The sequence below is a fragment of the Penicillium cataractarum genome, assembly GCF_028827025.1.
Source record: "Penicillium cataractarum strain IBT 29864 chromosome Unknown utg000009l, whole genome shotgun sequence".
Classification (NCBI taxonomy): domain Eukaryota; kingdom Fungi; phylum Ascomycota; class Eurotiomycetes; order Eurotiales; family Aspergillaceae; genus Penicillium; species Penicillium cataractarum.
Genome location: NW_026622745.1, coordinates 3,842,377 through 3,858,607, shown reverse-complemented (window position 1 = coordinate 3,858,607; position 16,231 = coordinate 3,842,377). Strand labels below are relative to the sequence as shown.

General features: G+C 50.6%; 1 protein-coding gene across 1 annotated transcript; it reads right to left on the bottom strand.

The window, feature by feature from the left end:
* Positions 1 to 964: 964 nt before the first annotated feature.
* Positions 965 to 4,459, bottom strand: N7496_012000 (putative 1-phosphatidylinositol-4,5-bisphosphate phosphodiesterase Plc1; the record flags this gene model as incomplete). Its single annotated transcript, XM_056704913.1, has 1 exon — positions 965 to 4,459. The coding sequence occupies one exon, from the start codon at positions 4,457 to 4,459 to the stop codon at positions 965 to 967; it is 3,495 nt and encodes a 1,164-aa protein (XP_056550873.1).
* Positions 4,460 to 16,231: the final 11,772 nt, after the last annotated feature.

The window sequence follows — 16,231 nt, the reverse complement described above, 5'->3', positions numbered from 1 at the left end:
AAGAGAAGCCAAAATAATGGTAAAAGCATTTTGTCATATTGTCAGAGACAATGCTAAGATTGATCTATACCTAGACGACCATTCGAATGCAGACCAAAAAAAGAAGCGAGCAAGGATAGACAAATCCCGCAAGTATCCCATGCGACCCAGCGCGTCATCTATTAAAAAGACAAAATATGAACGACAAGAAGGAATGGTAAGTTAAACATAGAAGAATCCAAAAGACCGACAAAAAAAAAGGAGCAAGGGCGAGATCCAGCACCCGAAGAAATAAAAGTGATAATCCTCGAGTGAGCGACAAGATTTCCTCCGTGGAAAAAGAAGAAGAACCATAAGAAAAGCAAGGCCAGAATAAAACAAATTGATAGGGCGCCTCTCGGTTCAATCTTCCAGATTGCCAACCGAATGCGAAATATGCCCGGAGGGACGAGACCCTGCATCCCCGACCATACCATAAGATGAGATGCTCGAATGATGAGTGAGAGATGTGCGTTACTCCGGTGAACCAGCCACGAAATGAGATGAGCGATGTGAAGTGATCTTTCCCAGGTAATGACTCCCGCAAATGCGATGTAGTTGATAAGAGGTGGGTGGCTGTTCGGCCGAAGTCCACAAGATTTCTCCGTATCCCGAAACAAAATGACGACAAACTTGAAAAAAAAGCAAAAGTAACACCCTGCCATATGGGTACCGAGCTAGTACAAAGGAGAATTGACACAAAAGAAACAGGCGCAGATTCAAACAGCAGTACAATGTACACGAAATAAAACATGGGGTATCGCTGCGACGGGTATAGCAATGGTAGTAACATGCAAACTAAACAGGCAGAGATGTGATGAGAGAGAATGTCATCGAATACAAGAAGACGCACGAGCGACCTTGCAAAAGTCGACATTGGGATGTAGATGATTGAGGGTAGATGTGACAAGACCGACCACGCGAGAGGAGGAGAGGAGAAAACCGCTTATTGCAGGAATGAAGAGGTAGACGTAGTGGAGACGGTCGGGGTGAGGGTTGGAGAGCAATCCTTATCCTCAGGACTGACGGGATCACTGCGATCTGCAGATTGATCTTTTTCACGGTCAGTAGACGACGAGCGCTTGAAGACAGACTGGCCAATCTGGCGGAAGATGCCCATGCGCTCGGCACGGAGTTCTTCCAAATCCAGACGCTGGACGGGAACGGGGTCCTCCTTGGAGATGCGGCAGAACAATGTCGAGAACAGGTACTGGTCACCGCTGCCATCGTACAGAGGCAGGTAGCGATAGCCCTGAGAGAGACTGGTGAGCTTGGCAGTAAAGGTAGCCAGTTGTACGCTGTTGTTGTTTCCGGCGCTGCGACCGTCCAGGGAGCTCCAGACAGTCCATCGAACAAAGACCAGATCGGGATACTTGGTCTCCAAGGAAAGCTTGAAACGATCATTGAAGACGGGGCTGTATCCGTTGCTTGGCTCGATCTTGGTGCGCCGGCGGTGCGGATATCCAATACCGGACATGCCATTTCGCGCAGAAGCATCCATGCCACCCTCGCCAAAGACCAGACTCTGACCACGGTCATCAGCACTGAACATCTCAATCTCAACGTAAGGGTTGATGCTGTCCTCGGGACCAAGAGTACGAGGTCGCGGGAGCTGCTGCGCTGAGATCACGTCAACCGCAAATCGAACCAGTTTCCGCTCCATCTTTCGCTTCGCGCCCTCGAAGTCCGACATTGGAATACGGAGGCTCTCAGGCTTGAGGACATAACCGGTACGATCGGTTCCAGCCGCGAACATGGCTTGGTTCATTTGCATACCAATATCGTAGGTCTGCCAATTGAGCGCAGCCATCTGCACGCCACGGCGCCAGAATTTGTTCGGGTCGAAGTTGGAAGAACGAAGGCGGAAGCCGGAGGGATACACACGAGTGAGATATTTCCGGTTGTGAGCTTCGAGTGAGACCTTGTTGTCGTGGTTCTGGCAGATACTCTCGAAGGCGCGTTCAGCGAACGAGTACACGTGGTTGTATTTCCTGCTCTCCGGGGAGGAGAAGCTGTGCCATTTGTAGCCACGAGTGTAAATACCAAGGTCCGAAAGGGGCTTGGTGATCTTGCTCTTCTGACGGCGACGCTTCTTCTTCTCATTGTGCATGGAAACCAAAGCGCCGTCACTGTCTTCGGTGGCGCTGCTTATGCTGGTCGCGGTGAGTGAACGTCTGTCCTGGGAAATCAATGGACCGATGCCGTCCACAGAACCAATCGAGGGCGGGCTCGAGAGCGATGGAAGGGGCATGGTGCTGGAGAGAGTCATGTCGGGAGGAGGAGTTGGGCGAACAAATGGCGAACTAGCACTGCGCTTGCGACCATGAGTACCGACGGAGCTCACCGTATCCTGGCGAGGGTCGAGCGGGGTCTCATCACAAGTCTTGACCTTCACCAAAATGCGGCCCTTGAGCTCCTCGGGCGAGGGCAGAATGTAACAGTTAGTCATCAAAGGCTCCAGGATGAGCTGCTCCTTGAAAGTATCCTTCATGATCTTAACCATTGCCTGCTGCTGCTCGGGATTGCAGTGCACTTCAAGGGAAAGGATAAGAGGGAAGTCGCAGGAGATAAAGGCATATCGGTTGATGACTGTGATACAATCCGCAAAGAGAACGCTAGTTGTCATGGTCCGTCCGTGAGACACGATTGGACGCCCGTCAGCACCATCCCAGCAGTCGATCTCCACACAACGGCATCCCTGCTGGAGCGCGCTAATGTAAGCCTCGGTACTCGAGGCCCCGGCGACTTGGCGGCCCAACAAGTAAGTGTTGTGAGAGCTGGAAATGAAGTACTCGTTCAATGGACGATCAAAACGTGACTGAGGAGCCTTGGATGCATAGATTCCATTGTTAGGGGAAGCCAGGAAAGCCGAGAAGGTGTCGAGACTCATGAGAGTAGGAGGAGGCGTGGCGACTTCGGGGATGTCGGAAGCATTAGACAGACGAGGTCTCGATCGCTTGACGAATTTCTCGAACAAAGCAACCCAGTGCGCGCGATCAGTTTCAACATCCTCCTTCTGAACATCGCGCAGGAAGTTCAAGAACTCTTCCTGAGTCAAGCCAGTCTTGTGATCCTCCGCACGGCTCTTGTAGATTTCCTTGACATCCTTCCGCTCCTTCAGTCGCGCCAGAAAGTCCTTGAATTCGGAGAAACACAGCCGGCCATTGCGACCAGCGTCAGCCTTGGAGAATTGAGCTCGAAGCATATTCTTAGAGCAGTTGATGTGCAGACTGCGGCACACACTCTCAACGGCGGTAAAGTCCAGGCTTTGCTCCTCACCAGGACGAAGGCCCTGCGGGAACAGCCTCGACATCTCGCGCTGCCAATGAGCTTGAAGAACGGAGTCGCTCTGGGCCGAGGCAGCCAGACCAGCCATCAAGCCAATCCGGTATCGAGAAATATGCTCCAGAGTCGTGGTCCACAACTCGAGGATGTGGTCATTGGGAGCAATCAGATGCAGCGTCTTGAATGCACGGCCCTTGAAGCGTTCCGAATCCGCAATCACAATGGTGAACCATCGACGCTCGATATCCTCGGGGATCTGGTGTTCTTCACGGTAGTTGCGGGCATCTGCACCAACGCGGATCTCCTTGATATCGTCGATGTAAAAGCGCTTGGCGGGATTAGAGACATCCCAGAAGACCTTTGCGGCGTCGAGATCCAAGAAGAAACGAACTTGCTTGCGGTGCTTCTTCGTCACTTTGGTCAAGATGGTTCCGCGTTGTACGGCGGAGTCCACCTTGGGAGCGACAGCACCACCGGCAGTAGCAACCAATTCGCGAGCCGACATCATACGGCTTTCACTTCGAAGACTTGATGGCTCCGAGCCAGCCCAAGCACCCAGTCCGTCCAAGGCTTCAATGGAGTCATCCTCATTGCTAGACTCCAGGGCGTTATCTCGGGCGGTTTGAGCCCCGTTCTTGCTGTCACTCCTTCGACGCATGATGACGGGGCCGGAGCTCCGGTCTCGCTTGTCGTTCGGCGTGGCGGATTGCCTTCTCCTTGTCAGTTTGCTGGCGGCACCTCGGGAGATTCGCCGCATCAAGCCTGGAGCTTTGGAGCTAGACATGGATGGGTCATTGACGCCATTGCCATTGAGGTTGATGGTCTCGGGAACTGCCATCATGGATTCGCCAAGTTCGAGAGGAGCGGGAAGAGGAAGGGGATAAATTCGACCACGAGGGCCCTCACTGGGAGGTTGAAGAGGAGTACCGGCTGGGGTGAAGGCATTCGGTGTACCCGGGCCTGGGTAGATGGAGACCGGGGTAGAGGTAGGTGAGGAGGTGAAGGAAGGAGCTGAAGAAGGAGTCGGACCAGAAGGGGGTAGAGAGGTAACGACATGATGTAGGGAGGTGGATCGAGGAAGAGATGTGGTGAGCTTTAAGGTGGTTTGGGGGTCGGCATCCATGGCCGGAGGTGAGGTCGCGGTAGCGTAGGCCATGGCGGGTATCCGGTATCAGACAGCTCAGCTGTCGATACGTGCAATATTTTAGTGGGTGTTTCGTGAACCGTGCCAACTTCCGAGTCACCTGGACTCTGTAAGAGGGCGAATCGGTAACAGCGCAGGGGACCAGCCGGGCCGTTCAAAGGTTGCAAGAGGCCAGGATGGGAAAGGGATCCGAGCCAGAAGAAAAAAGAGAAAACGGAATAGCCTGACACAGTAAGCAAATAATGGTTCAGCCACGTCCTCAGCAGAAAGGATCCGTTCTTGAACTCTGCATCTTGGCCTGGCTGGAATGGAATGCGGAGAGCCCTGCCGGAGAGCGTCTCACGGGGAAAAGCCGAGGATGAGGAAAGAAGGTAGAAGTGACGTTGAGGGAAAATAGAATGGACGAGAGGACAAGATAGAAAGAAAGAAAACAAAAGGTTCCCTGATAACAATTGCAAAGGGCGCTGGCCCCGTGCAACGGTTCTCGTTTCTTTTTTTTTTATTTTCTTTTTTTTTCCGTTTCGTTGCTCGTTCTTGTTCTTTCCCTTTTCTAGAGCCAAGAGGAGTTCCTCCGACGGTAGCCACTTGCTGATAGACGTCACAACTACTCGAAGGATGATCTCCGAGTCCAGGGATCCGGTCCGCAAGTCTCAGGGTTGCTTCTTTGGGAACCCAGCTGATTTCCTGTCGAATCCTCCCAATGGGACCAATGCGACCCCTCTTTTCTGCTTGACGATCTGCCGGTCCGTGGGGAAAGCTGCCGCTCTGCACGAGAGAGGGGAAGGGACGTTGCGATATGAACCAATTGATCGCGCAACCAGTGGGCGAATCCAAGGAGGGGAGGGGGGGGGACCGATGACGAGTAGCGTGCAAGTCAAAGAGGCTGTCGACCAACTGCACCTAAGTGGACACAATCCCAGCGTTCAGGGAAGAGCCCCAAAGAAGATGCAGTCGCGTGTTCGAAATGGGCAACGAACAAGGCCCAGGATAAATGTCGAGAATAAGCAAAAAAAGAAAGGATTATTGCCAGGGTATAATCCTAGTCCAAAGCCAGCTCCACAGTATTCGATTGGCTCCAAGAGACTAGCAAATGCAGCGGGCGATGGGAGTACCCGTGTGCTAGGGTGCAGTGAACTTTTTTTGCGGCGCAACGGGAGGGCGGAGAAACGGGCGATGCGATATGGAGGAAACGAGGAAAATCGGGAATTGCGACACTGCCAACGCAGTGGATGCAGGCGGTCCAAAGGGGAAAGACGAAGCAAAAATCGGGGACTGAGCCGAGTTTTTTTTTAAAAAAGGGCCTTCGCTGATGTTGGATTTCTCTCGCTTTTTTTTAGTGCTGTTTGGTCGCGGAGTCGTGAGCTGATCGGGGGTGGTCGGTGGTAGTGGTGCTGCACGGTTACGTGGTGGCCGCTAAAGTCCGTATGCGAGAGAGGTGGGTTTGGGGGGAACTGCTCCTGCAGCGGAAATCGTGACGATCAACGGAGGAGGACAAAACCAGTGTTCTCCTATCGAGGGCGAGGTTTGTGATCAGGATGAGGTTGAAGGGAAATTTGGGAGAGGAGGTTTTGGAAGGGGTTGAGAAGTGGAAGGGGGGAAATAAAAAAAATGATTTAATCAATGAATCAATTCCCAGCGATTCCGCCGGGTTGGACTTGAAGCTGCAGTGGGTACGTATCGCTGGTATTGCATACTGTACTTACCAGAGACCTCAAGCCTGATGAGTCGTCGTACTGACCGCTGGTATCGTATGGTATTGGTTTCGAGTATTCGTGGGACGTACGTAATACCGTACGGGGAACTCGACTCTTGGCTTTCTTGTCTTGTACGACTCTTGTTTCTTCTCATACAACGGTGGCAAGATATTGAGAATGCAGCCGTTTATCGAATTGTGATAAATTGAAAGCCCAGAGTTCTTATAGCCCAAGGGAAAGGAAATTCAAGATCTGGATGGGGGTATGCGTGAAGTATAGATAGCGGGAAACCGGAGCGGTTGAGGCGTTGGGGATAAAGTATCCTTCGCTAATTGAGAAACAACATAAGTAGCTGTCCCTTAAAACTTCCCAAGGGGAATAAATAAAACAATATAGTAGGAAGGAAGGCGGACCCGTGTCTATCTATAGTATCGATAGCCCTCAGATGAGGCTTAGAGTGCATCAGATGGACGGTAAAAAAGAGGATAAGATGGGGCGAAGAAATTGACCAGGGCTAGGGCCGACCCTCAATTAAATATTCAATCTTACAATAGAAAAAAAAAAGGGAGAGAGAGAGAGAGTAGCAACGCGGAAGACGACGAGTGGAAACAACGCATATCAGACTAGATTAGAATTTACGAAGCGATCTCCTACGGTGAAGGAAGGTATGAGATGCCACTTTGCCAATAGCCGTCTAATCGGCATACAGGAACAGCAGTTTTTTTGAATACCGTTGGATATGGGATGACGATATGGAATGACCTGTGACTGCCAACGGGGCGGGCAGATCTCGTTGCTGGGTGTCATTGGACGATCCTTTTACCTGTGGTAATTTCTGGGGAATGTTATCGGCCAAACGGAGGGGGCCGATCAGTGTTTCAGGTCCGTGGAAGGGGGCCAGCGCAATGACGACTGAGCGAGAGACAGAGAGGACGTTGAGCAGGTAACTACTCCGGGGTACAGTACTGACAAGATTGACTTCTTCATAATATTCAGAACGGCAACGACCAAGGGAGGAGCCCTTCATCTCTGGTATGAAGCTGTATTCACTCAGTAAACGGAGGATTTCTCCAGTCAAGTGGATACACTCGAGCAGTCTATTTCATTCAGACTTTCATAGTCTAACAATCGTGTGCCGGACTCCAGTTCCCCCACATGAGCCATGAAATTGAGTCCACCAGCTATTCTTCCATTTCTTTTCCTATTCTTGCTAGTAAAAGCGGGCTATCATATTATTCTGTGGGGGAGAGAAGTGGTCCTCGGCGGAGCAGTATCAAGTACAGTGTAGAAACTATCTACTCCATATTCAAATAGGATGAACTTCCAGTTACGGACTCGTGTCGCGTGGTATTGTCGCATACCTAGCCCATACAAATTGGTCCACATCGTCATTCTTACCCTCCCGTACAATGCCCATAGGGCGGTTGGTGTCTTCCATGTATTAGTTCATTTAGTTCCTTTCATAGTGGGCTTTAGTGGGTTTCCCAGCACCGACACGCCGGTCCCGGGGGAAGAATATGCGGAGCCCTCGGATTCCTGCGTTTGGATCTCTACCGGTGACAGATAATCTGCCCCCTCAATTCCTCGACCAATCTTTAGTGACATCCCTGTCAGATCGTAATAATCTACGTGAATGCATGTCAGTTACCACGGTCGCCGCGCGGTATGATGATGACGACGGTTGGGTTAATGGTCGGGCACGTATGTACGTCTCTGCCCAACTGGTGGTGGACTAACGGGGTGTACAGCAGAAGGAAATCCGTATGTGCCACAGATGGTCGATCACGATGCACATCGTCATTCCCTCCTATTCGGCCAAGCCTATGGAAAAGTAACTAGGTTGTGGAGGGGGTTGGCATTGGCCAAGGGGGGGATTATCGATAGCCAGCATTGGGTATCGTTCTACTCTGTACTCCGTACATCGCAATAATTGAATAGTTTCTTTTGTCTGTTGGTAATAATAAGACACGAGTAGAATAAGAATAGCTACTGTATACAGTACTGCGTTACGCCGTCATATTCTTGGCCCTTGCTCTCCCTGGGGGCCGGAACCGGTAAGGCTGCAGCAAAACCACCCAACAGACGACTCCTCCGACATCCCTGCCATCCCTGACATCCCTGTGCACTGTGAGGCTGGGGCCGTGGCAGTGAAACGTTCGGGCGGTGCAGATGGAGCCAGTGGATCCCCGCAATGAGCCCGCGAAAGATCGTCGGATGTTTGAGAGCCCGTTCTCTGACGAACCCTCCAAGTGGAGGAGAGGAGGGGGTGTGCTCCAGTAGGGCTCCAGTAAAATCTTGGTTATGCTCCAGTCGGTATTTTGGAGTGGAGGACAAGAAAGATGGGCCTATCCTTTTGTTCACTCCTCTTTGTTCACCACGTTAGACCATTGAGGAGCGGTCTGGTAACGTGATGGAGTATACTTTGACGAGATAATCGATTATACAATTGCAAGTCGCGACTAGTTTTTTTTTTTTTTTTTTGGCTTTCTGGCTTAGTATTACTGAGTTCAACCCTGTTTTTTCTTAATTTTAATATTCTCAAGTTCTTGTTTTCCCTCTCATACTAGACTAAATTGGAAAAAGAGAGGGGTATAGAACAATCGTGAATCAAAATAGACAACCAGCGCCGACACATGCTTCCTTCAGCCCGACTCGTACCTGCGGTCATGCAGCACGACTAGACTATACTTGGATATAAGACAATACAGTTGGAATTGGCAGACCTCAACGCGTGATACAGAATGCGACAAGCCGCAATGCAGTCAATGCCAAACTAGACACCTCGAGAGCCGTCGTACTCCGTATAGTTGATTAGCCTCTGCGGGGTCGCTGTCAACCCCGCGTTACCTGATGCGTTGGCGATGCCATGCTGCTCAGCCCTTTTTCCTTGATTTCCGAGCCCCCTCTGCACGATCCGTGACACCCCGGTGAGCAAGGTGCCCGTCGTATGAGGAGCGCCAAAGAGATAGAGGGCTGAGAGCTGACGGACCCCCTCTCATCGGATCCTCGCAGGATACCCGCAGGCCCAGTGATTTCAAGGTGAGGCACCTTAGCGCGCGACCAGCTACCAGGTAACGAGGAGCGTGACCAGACTCGGTAGTATATCGTGCTGCTATGCGGGCTTTGCGCGACGGGATCTCATACCCTAATCCAATCATGCTTCTTTCATGTCCTGAAGAGTATCGCGCAACTCGAGAGCTTGGATCCCGGACGATAATCCCCTCTCCTTGGCACTGATTCCCTTCCTGCTTGTCAGGACTAGGAATCCACCAAGAATCCAAGCACGGGCAAGAGGGAAGAAACTCGACTGCCTAAACAAGTCGGTCGCGGCTTGCGCGTAGCCAAACCCGTAAGGTCTCACATCAAGCAGCATGCTTTCTTCTGCATTGAAAGACTCGCGCCAGGGCTGGGCGCACGTGCAGAGGGGGGTCTTAATTGATGACTCACTATCATAGGTGGCCCTGCCGTTACACTTAATAATTCTTGCACACCACGAGGGAAAATCCATGGCAGGCTGGCAGGCTGGCAGCCTATGCGGCCATCGAGCCATGCTGACCGTTTCCGACCGATCCGTGCGCTATCGCGATCGTGTACAGCGGCTGTGGCGGTCTTTGCTGAGCACCTCGGTATCGTGGGGTTCATGATAAGTAGATTGTAGGTCAATAAACTGTACATCCAATCGTGGATGGTTGCGCAACGGGTGTTCCCAACCTGCTGGTCCGCCGCATGAGAGAGATAACCAACATCGTCACAGCTGATCCTGATCTTCATGAGAAACAGCAGTATGCAGCGACGCCACGCTATCAGCGAAGCATCATCGGATTCCTCTTCGAAGGCATCGCAGGGCTCATGGCCAGTGAGGAGTCGTGGCTAGAGCAAGGGCCACCGCCACAGGAGAGGAAGAAAGAGTCGCGAGTTGCGACAGCTCGCTGACGGATGATAATCTCGTGTGCGTAGTGGGCCTTGAGGGTCAGAGCAAATGATTGATTTGCAGACCGCTTCCCTATCATCCGTTGAACAGACTCTAGGTTGGGTTACGCAGCCAGTGAGCGCATGCCAACCCAATTAGGGCGGGCTCCCGGCCGACAATCTCTTGTTGATCGCGGGAAAAAGAGAGAGGGGCTTGATTTGTGGTGGTGGAATAATGATTATTTGATCGAAACGCTCTTCAATAACTGCACGAGTCAATATTAATGACTCTGTATTCCGTACGCGCCGTCTCACGTCCCATATTATCCATACGGAATACTCCATCAAGCATACTCCCATGCTTGCAACATCATAGGTTCCCTTAATGCCGGGATTTGCCATGGTTCCCGTGACCTCCCCTCGGCCAAGTTTCTTCCATTAATACCATCAATCACCATCCCCAATCACTATCACTAGCGGTGACGCCCAGGGTCAGTCCAATCATTGTAGTTCGTTGGCTTGGAGGGTGGTTGACAGCGACAAAGAGGTCCCCCCGTTGACTCAAAATGGCCCAGTTGGGGATAGCTAGGAACAAGGGGCGAGCGATGTCTTAGAGACGTGCTTCCTTCCAAGGTTCTTGGGTTCTTCCATTGGCTTGAGTGGGGCTCCTTAACGTCGCGCTTTTCTTGAACTGGAGGCCCACTGCTTGACAGGGTCGTTCTCTCCTAGTAGTGTGTGTATTTAATGTTTCTCGAGGTATTGTAAGGACGGTAAGATATGTATTGACGTATTTAAAGTGTCGCATATGCAATCCCTCTAGAAAAAATCATTGACGAAGTCATCGTTGCTGTGGCTTGAGGCCCGATAGTACGGCATACATATTAATGACAGTAGTGATGCATAGACTGTGGTATCTGTATACACCGTCAGACTTGGCTTCCAACTGCCCCGAATTGCCTACGTATCCATGCCCAAACACGGCTAGTGAGGCCATCGTGCAGACGTAACACCTTTTTTTAGTTTCGTCACTCCTCAAAACTGATCTCAACGAGCAAGTGCCCAGTCATCCAATAAGATCCCACCCGGGATATATTGAGTCTGATGGCTGGGTTAAATACACGAAACAAAGCAGATCAACGGGAAAAGAAAAGAATGAACAGACTTCCCTAATCTACAATCACAAGCGTGACCATCTCGAACCTAGGTCGAGGCCGGAAATGGCAAAAGACGAACGAGGCCCCCCCCCAGCCCTGCCAATTGATGCGCATGTAAGTAATAACTAATCCTCGTCACTCAATCTCGCATCCGCTCCTTGCTACGATCAGCAGCCCTAGCTAACCACCCCCGCTTTCTCTAACTGCCTCAATTCTCCAGAGCAACCATTGACGGGCCTTTTCCTGTAATTGCGGAACACTAGGGAAAGAAGAAAGAAAAGGACGGGAATTATAGGGGTTAATCAATTAAAGAAATAAAAAAAATAATTAGATACTCTCTCCAACAACTCTCGTTCTCCACTTGGAATCCCCTTTTGTTTTTTGTCTAATCTGCGGGGGCTCAGCTGATGCACTTTACTCCTGAACTCCAAAGGCTAGTTACAGTAGCCAACGGGAGCGACCGACATTACACCGATCCGATATTCTCCTGGGACGAAATTTTGGCTTGTCAGAAGATAATTGTCTTTCATCGAGGGTTCACCAGTCTCACCATGGCCTCAGTATCGAAGAACGACGTCGGTGGAATTGAATGACATCATGAAGACGTGCGACTCGGAGAGCTCGACTAGTCCCAATAAACTGCCCCTTCCAATGCGGCGGTATGACGGTCCGGTGTATCAGTCATACAGTACCATTCTTACCATTGATACCATCCAGAGGTTGGCAGATTAATTACACCAATACCAAGATAAACAATACCATACCAGTCACACCGTTGCGTATTCCGTACTCCGTTGAAGGTTCTGGCATGTCCAATTATATCACCAACCTTAACTCTCAGACAGTTTGAAAGCTTGAGCTAATGAGAAAGCCAGGGGGGTGGAATCAGAAAGTTACGGCCACTCACCGCTCAAGAATCAGGGGTACGACTCACATTCTCCAGACCGAGGGATGGCAAAAAACAGTCCTCCATAGGGAAAGTATAATCTCCATCGAATCGCCTCCCCCTGATGGGTCTGATCTTCAGGAGAGAAGGGGGGTTGTCATCTCCATTCCACTGAGCTTTTTTGCCTCCTCCTGGGCAAATTTCCCGACTTGCCTTTGCCGAGATAGTCTTTGCGACAGATTGGTTTGGGAATCTTGGATGAAGAATTCTTGACCCGGCGCCATGGTCCCTACTATACAAGGTGTGGCTGTTGGTATTCCGTAGGGATCGTCAAGGGGATCTCGGGATTTGCGATTGGAGTTGTGAGGATACATTTGATACACTTTTTTGATCTCTGACCCTACTACGACGAAAATATGAGGTGGTAATATTATGTGCCGTGTGTTATGTGCAGAGTATACTCCTCCGCAGGCGCAGAAAAACTAGAGATGCAGAGCTAAATCCTTCGACGAACAATTGACAGGCACCACGCATTACATCCATGTCTTTTTCCAACCAAATCAGACCCAACGGGATGGAACCGTTGCGCCTCGTTCGGCGGGGCGGTGCCATTGAATCCTCTGTCATTCTCTCTCTTTTACCCGTCAGCCTAGTATCCCTCTGTGGACAGCGACTGGCTCAAGGGCTCCTTCTCATTCAAGCGCCTGGATGCCCACCCAATCGGCGTGCTGCGCATTCTCACCAACAACACTCTCCTTCTGGACACGGAATAGACGGCACACATTTCATTTTCCACCGAACGCTGTTTCGCATGCTCGGTTGCTCGGCGAGTCCACTTTCACTACGACACTACAGTGACTACGCCCGTGACGGCGACTTGGATACCCGTGTCTGCCTGATACATGTATATCCCGGAGGACAACTAACTACTGCAACAGGGAGGTCGTTTGCAATGTGATACGCCAATCCAACGCATCATCTCATTCACTTCTCCAGTCTCACTCTGCAGCCCCCGGCTCAGCCCCCGTATTCGGTTCGCGTCCTTCGATGCGTCTTCGATGCGATGCTTGATATACTCCCGCGTATCCACGACCCCACCTCTCAGCCTTTTCATGCAAGATGCAAGAGGGTCATCCTCCAGACCGGCTACTATGCAGCATCCCGTTTATCAATAGGATGTCTTAGTTCGATATCTAATTGCGTGGTGGCTGGACTACGACCCTCCGCAGGCTGAATTGCAATCTCCGGCGGGCATTGCTCAACCTCATCATGAAAACATGGCATGTGACTCCGCTGGGAATTTTTTGTCCACGAAGGACTATACGCCCCCTTTACCAGGGCCTGTTCGTGCGACACTGCACGGGCAATTATTGGGGAAGAAGGTAAATAGTTCGCGCCGATGGTGCAACCACCTTGATTCTCGTGACGTCTGTCAGTCGCGTTTGATATGACGTCCGTTTCGACATCGATGTTATCAGTTTCGACGGCGGTCCTTGGCATGTCCCCTTCACCGCTGACCTGCGTCTGCATTCTGATGCAGCGCCGAATCTAGTTGCCTGATTTAACCACCGAGGCGGGGCTGCGTGGAAACATGAAAGGCGACCGAGCCTACACCGTACGACTACGTTTATTTCGAAGATACAGTGAGACGAAGCAAGCAGTTTTCCAAGAGCACCCCATCTAGGCAATGTCGCATGATTCCACTGTCTAGACCCGAAACTCCCCAACACCGTGGCGCAGGCGCCAGGGCTGAACTTCGAGGACCCCATGGTGCGACAGGGGATCTCTCTAACAGACCCAAAATTATGGACCCAGCAACCTCACACCTTAGGTAAAGAAGCGGCTCAGTCGGGTTTTCAGCCTCGTAAATTGATGTGGGACCGGCATCGTGTTGTGTGCCGTTTGACCTTCTCAGGTCTCAGGGTATGCCTGCGCGATACGTCTAAAGAACTGGGATACTATACATCCCGCAAGCCAGGCGGAGCTCGAGTTCAATTCATTAAGCCTTGCGACCAGGCTGTTCTAGCCGAGCGCGCAGATCTCCCAATTTGATGTCGGCAGTCTAATATATGTAAGTTATCACGGGAGATTTGCGACGTTTCAAGTCCATGCCGCGCACGGCACATCGAAAGGTTCGAGAACATGATCTATCTGAAGCACAATCTCGCACTGAACCACGATCCACGATCTGCTAGTAATTGTCGAGTTACTTACAATTTCACTAGCACTGATGAGCCCTTGCGTGGATTACCATGTACTGTAACTTGCCAGCGACCATATTGACTTGCTAGTTTCGATGCCCGCCAAGCGCGGAAGAACAGTTTGTGACTGACCCATCGTGGATCTGGGGCTGAAAACCGAGTGGATGCCGCCTCTAAGGCTGGCCCACATCCACTGGGAACCTCGCTGTGGACAACGTGGCTTCCAGAATGCCTATCGAAGAATCGGCCTCCATCTTACTTGCAGGAACGGCTACCATCGTTGATAAAGACGTCAGAATGCATCGCCCACCACCAAGTTAGTACATGTGTTGCATTTCAGCTGGCCCCAATCCTGGTTTTTTCGTGTGTCAAGACAGAACACTTTCTATCCGGCGTCAGCTACGGAGTATGCTTTGAATCGGTACGCACACGGCACGGGTCGAGCGGATGCCCGATGGCCGTTAATATTCCCACTGCTCAACCGCAGTCTTGGCACTCGCTTGCTCCCGGCGGAAAGGGCAAAACAGGAAAAAACACGAGTTGTGGCCCCAAGCTTAGAGGGCCAACACAGCAGTGGGCCCCGTTTCTGAGACAGGTTTTCTCTAATAACCTAATGGGGTCCCCTACTCTCAGGCAAAAATGCCAAGAGATACTGTAGTAACGTAGTAACCCCTCCAGTAAGTGGCCGGGAAATTATTTCCATTCCCTGCTGTCGGTATACGGGAATCGACACCACTACAACGGCAATTGTATCCCGATCGCGACTCTATTCTTAGTCTACACCCCCAGAGAATATTCATTATGAAGGAACCCCTGTCATTAACACTGTTATGGCATGCATTTACCCCCCTGTTTCTACCAGGCATTTTCCAAACGGGAGACCCGGTTGACTGGGCCGTGGGCATGAACTAAGCAAGGTCATAATTTAAGAGTTATCCCGTTATGTCGATGAGGCGCAATTCTTAGTGTATGTTGATACGTAATTTTAAATCTCACGTTAATAAAAAGTGAATAATATAAATAAGCCTGATCAATTGCAAATGAATGGTGGAATTACAATAAGCCCCCAATCTTACAAGTCCAAGTCCAAGGCTAAGCCTCACAATGAACAACGCATAGTTACCTACTCCAGTTCTCCATACTCTAAAAAGAAAAGTAAGAATTAAAAAAGAAAAAGAATAGAGAAGACCCTTCCCAGATCTCCGCGCTCCGCGGCTCTCCTGCCGTTGAGTACAAACTCCACTTTTCATCTTGTTATTCGTTTATTAATACTCCGTACTCGGTAGTGTTTCCAGAATTTCCATTTCCACGTTTCCCGTGTTTCCAACCTTACCAGTCCCCTATCATGATTTAGAACCCGCCGTGCAATCTATGCGAAACCCACGTATTCACAAATCACACATCGCACTCGCAGGCAACGAATTAGTGCGGGGTGGGCGGATCTCGCTGGATGGCTCGGATCACGCCGGTAATCAATTGACAATTCGTTCTTGAGGTTAGTATGTCGGTATGGAGGAAGTAATTACATACACTCTGTCGTATTATCTATGATTAATTTTGAGGCGTGAGGGTAGTGTCTAGGTAATAAAAAGTGAATTGCCATTTCCCTAAAGGGGGAGAGTATTCAATTTGTTCCATTAGGACACTCGGCAAGTGTCGAAGTGGTGCAGGATACGTTTTTCGAGTACGATAAGGGATTGGTTTATGGGTAAGACATTGTATTCTATATTTTGTCCCATTCCATGCAAGTTTCTCACCAGAATCGAGTGCTATCTCGGTACCACGGCATAGCCAAAGAGTTACAATTCGGCTAGTAACTTTTCAGGGCTGCTTGGCGGCCTCGGGCATACGAAGGTCGTTCCATGGTTGCTGATTACCGGTTGCGGGGGAGTTGCATGTGGAGATAAGCAGATCTCGATATGATATTCGTAGTAAACTCG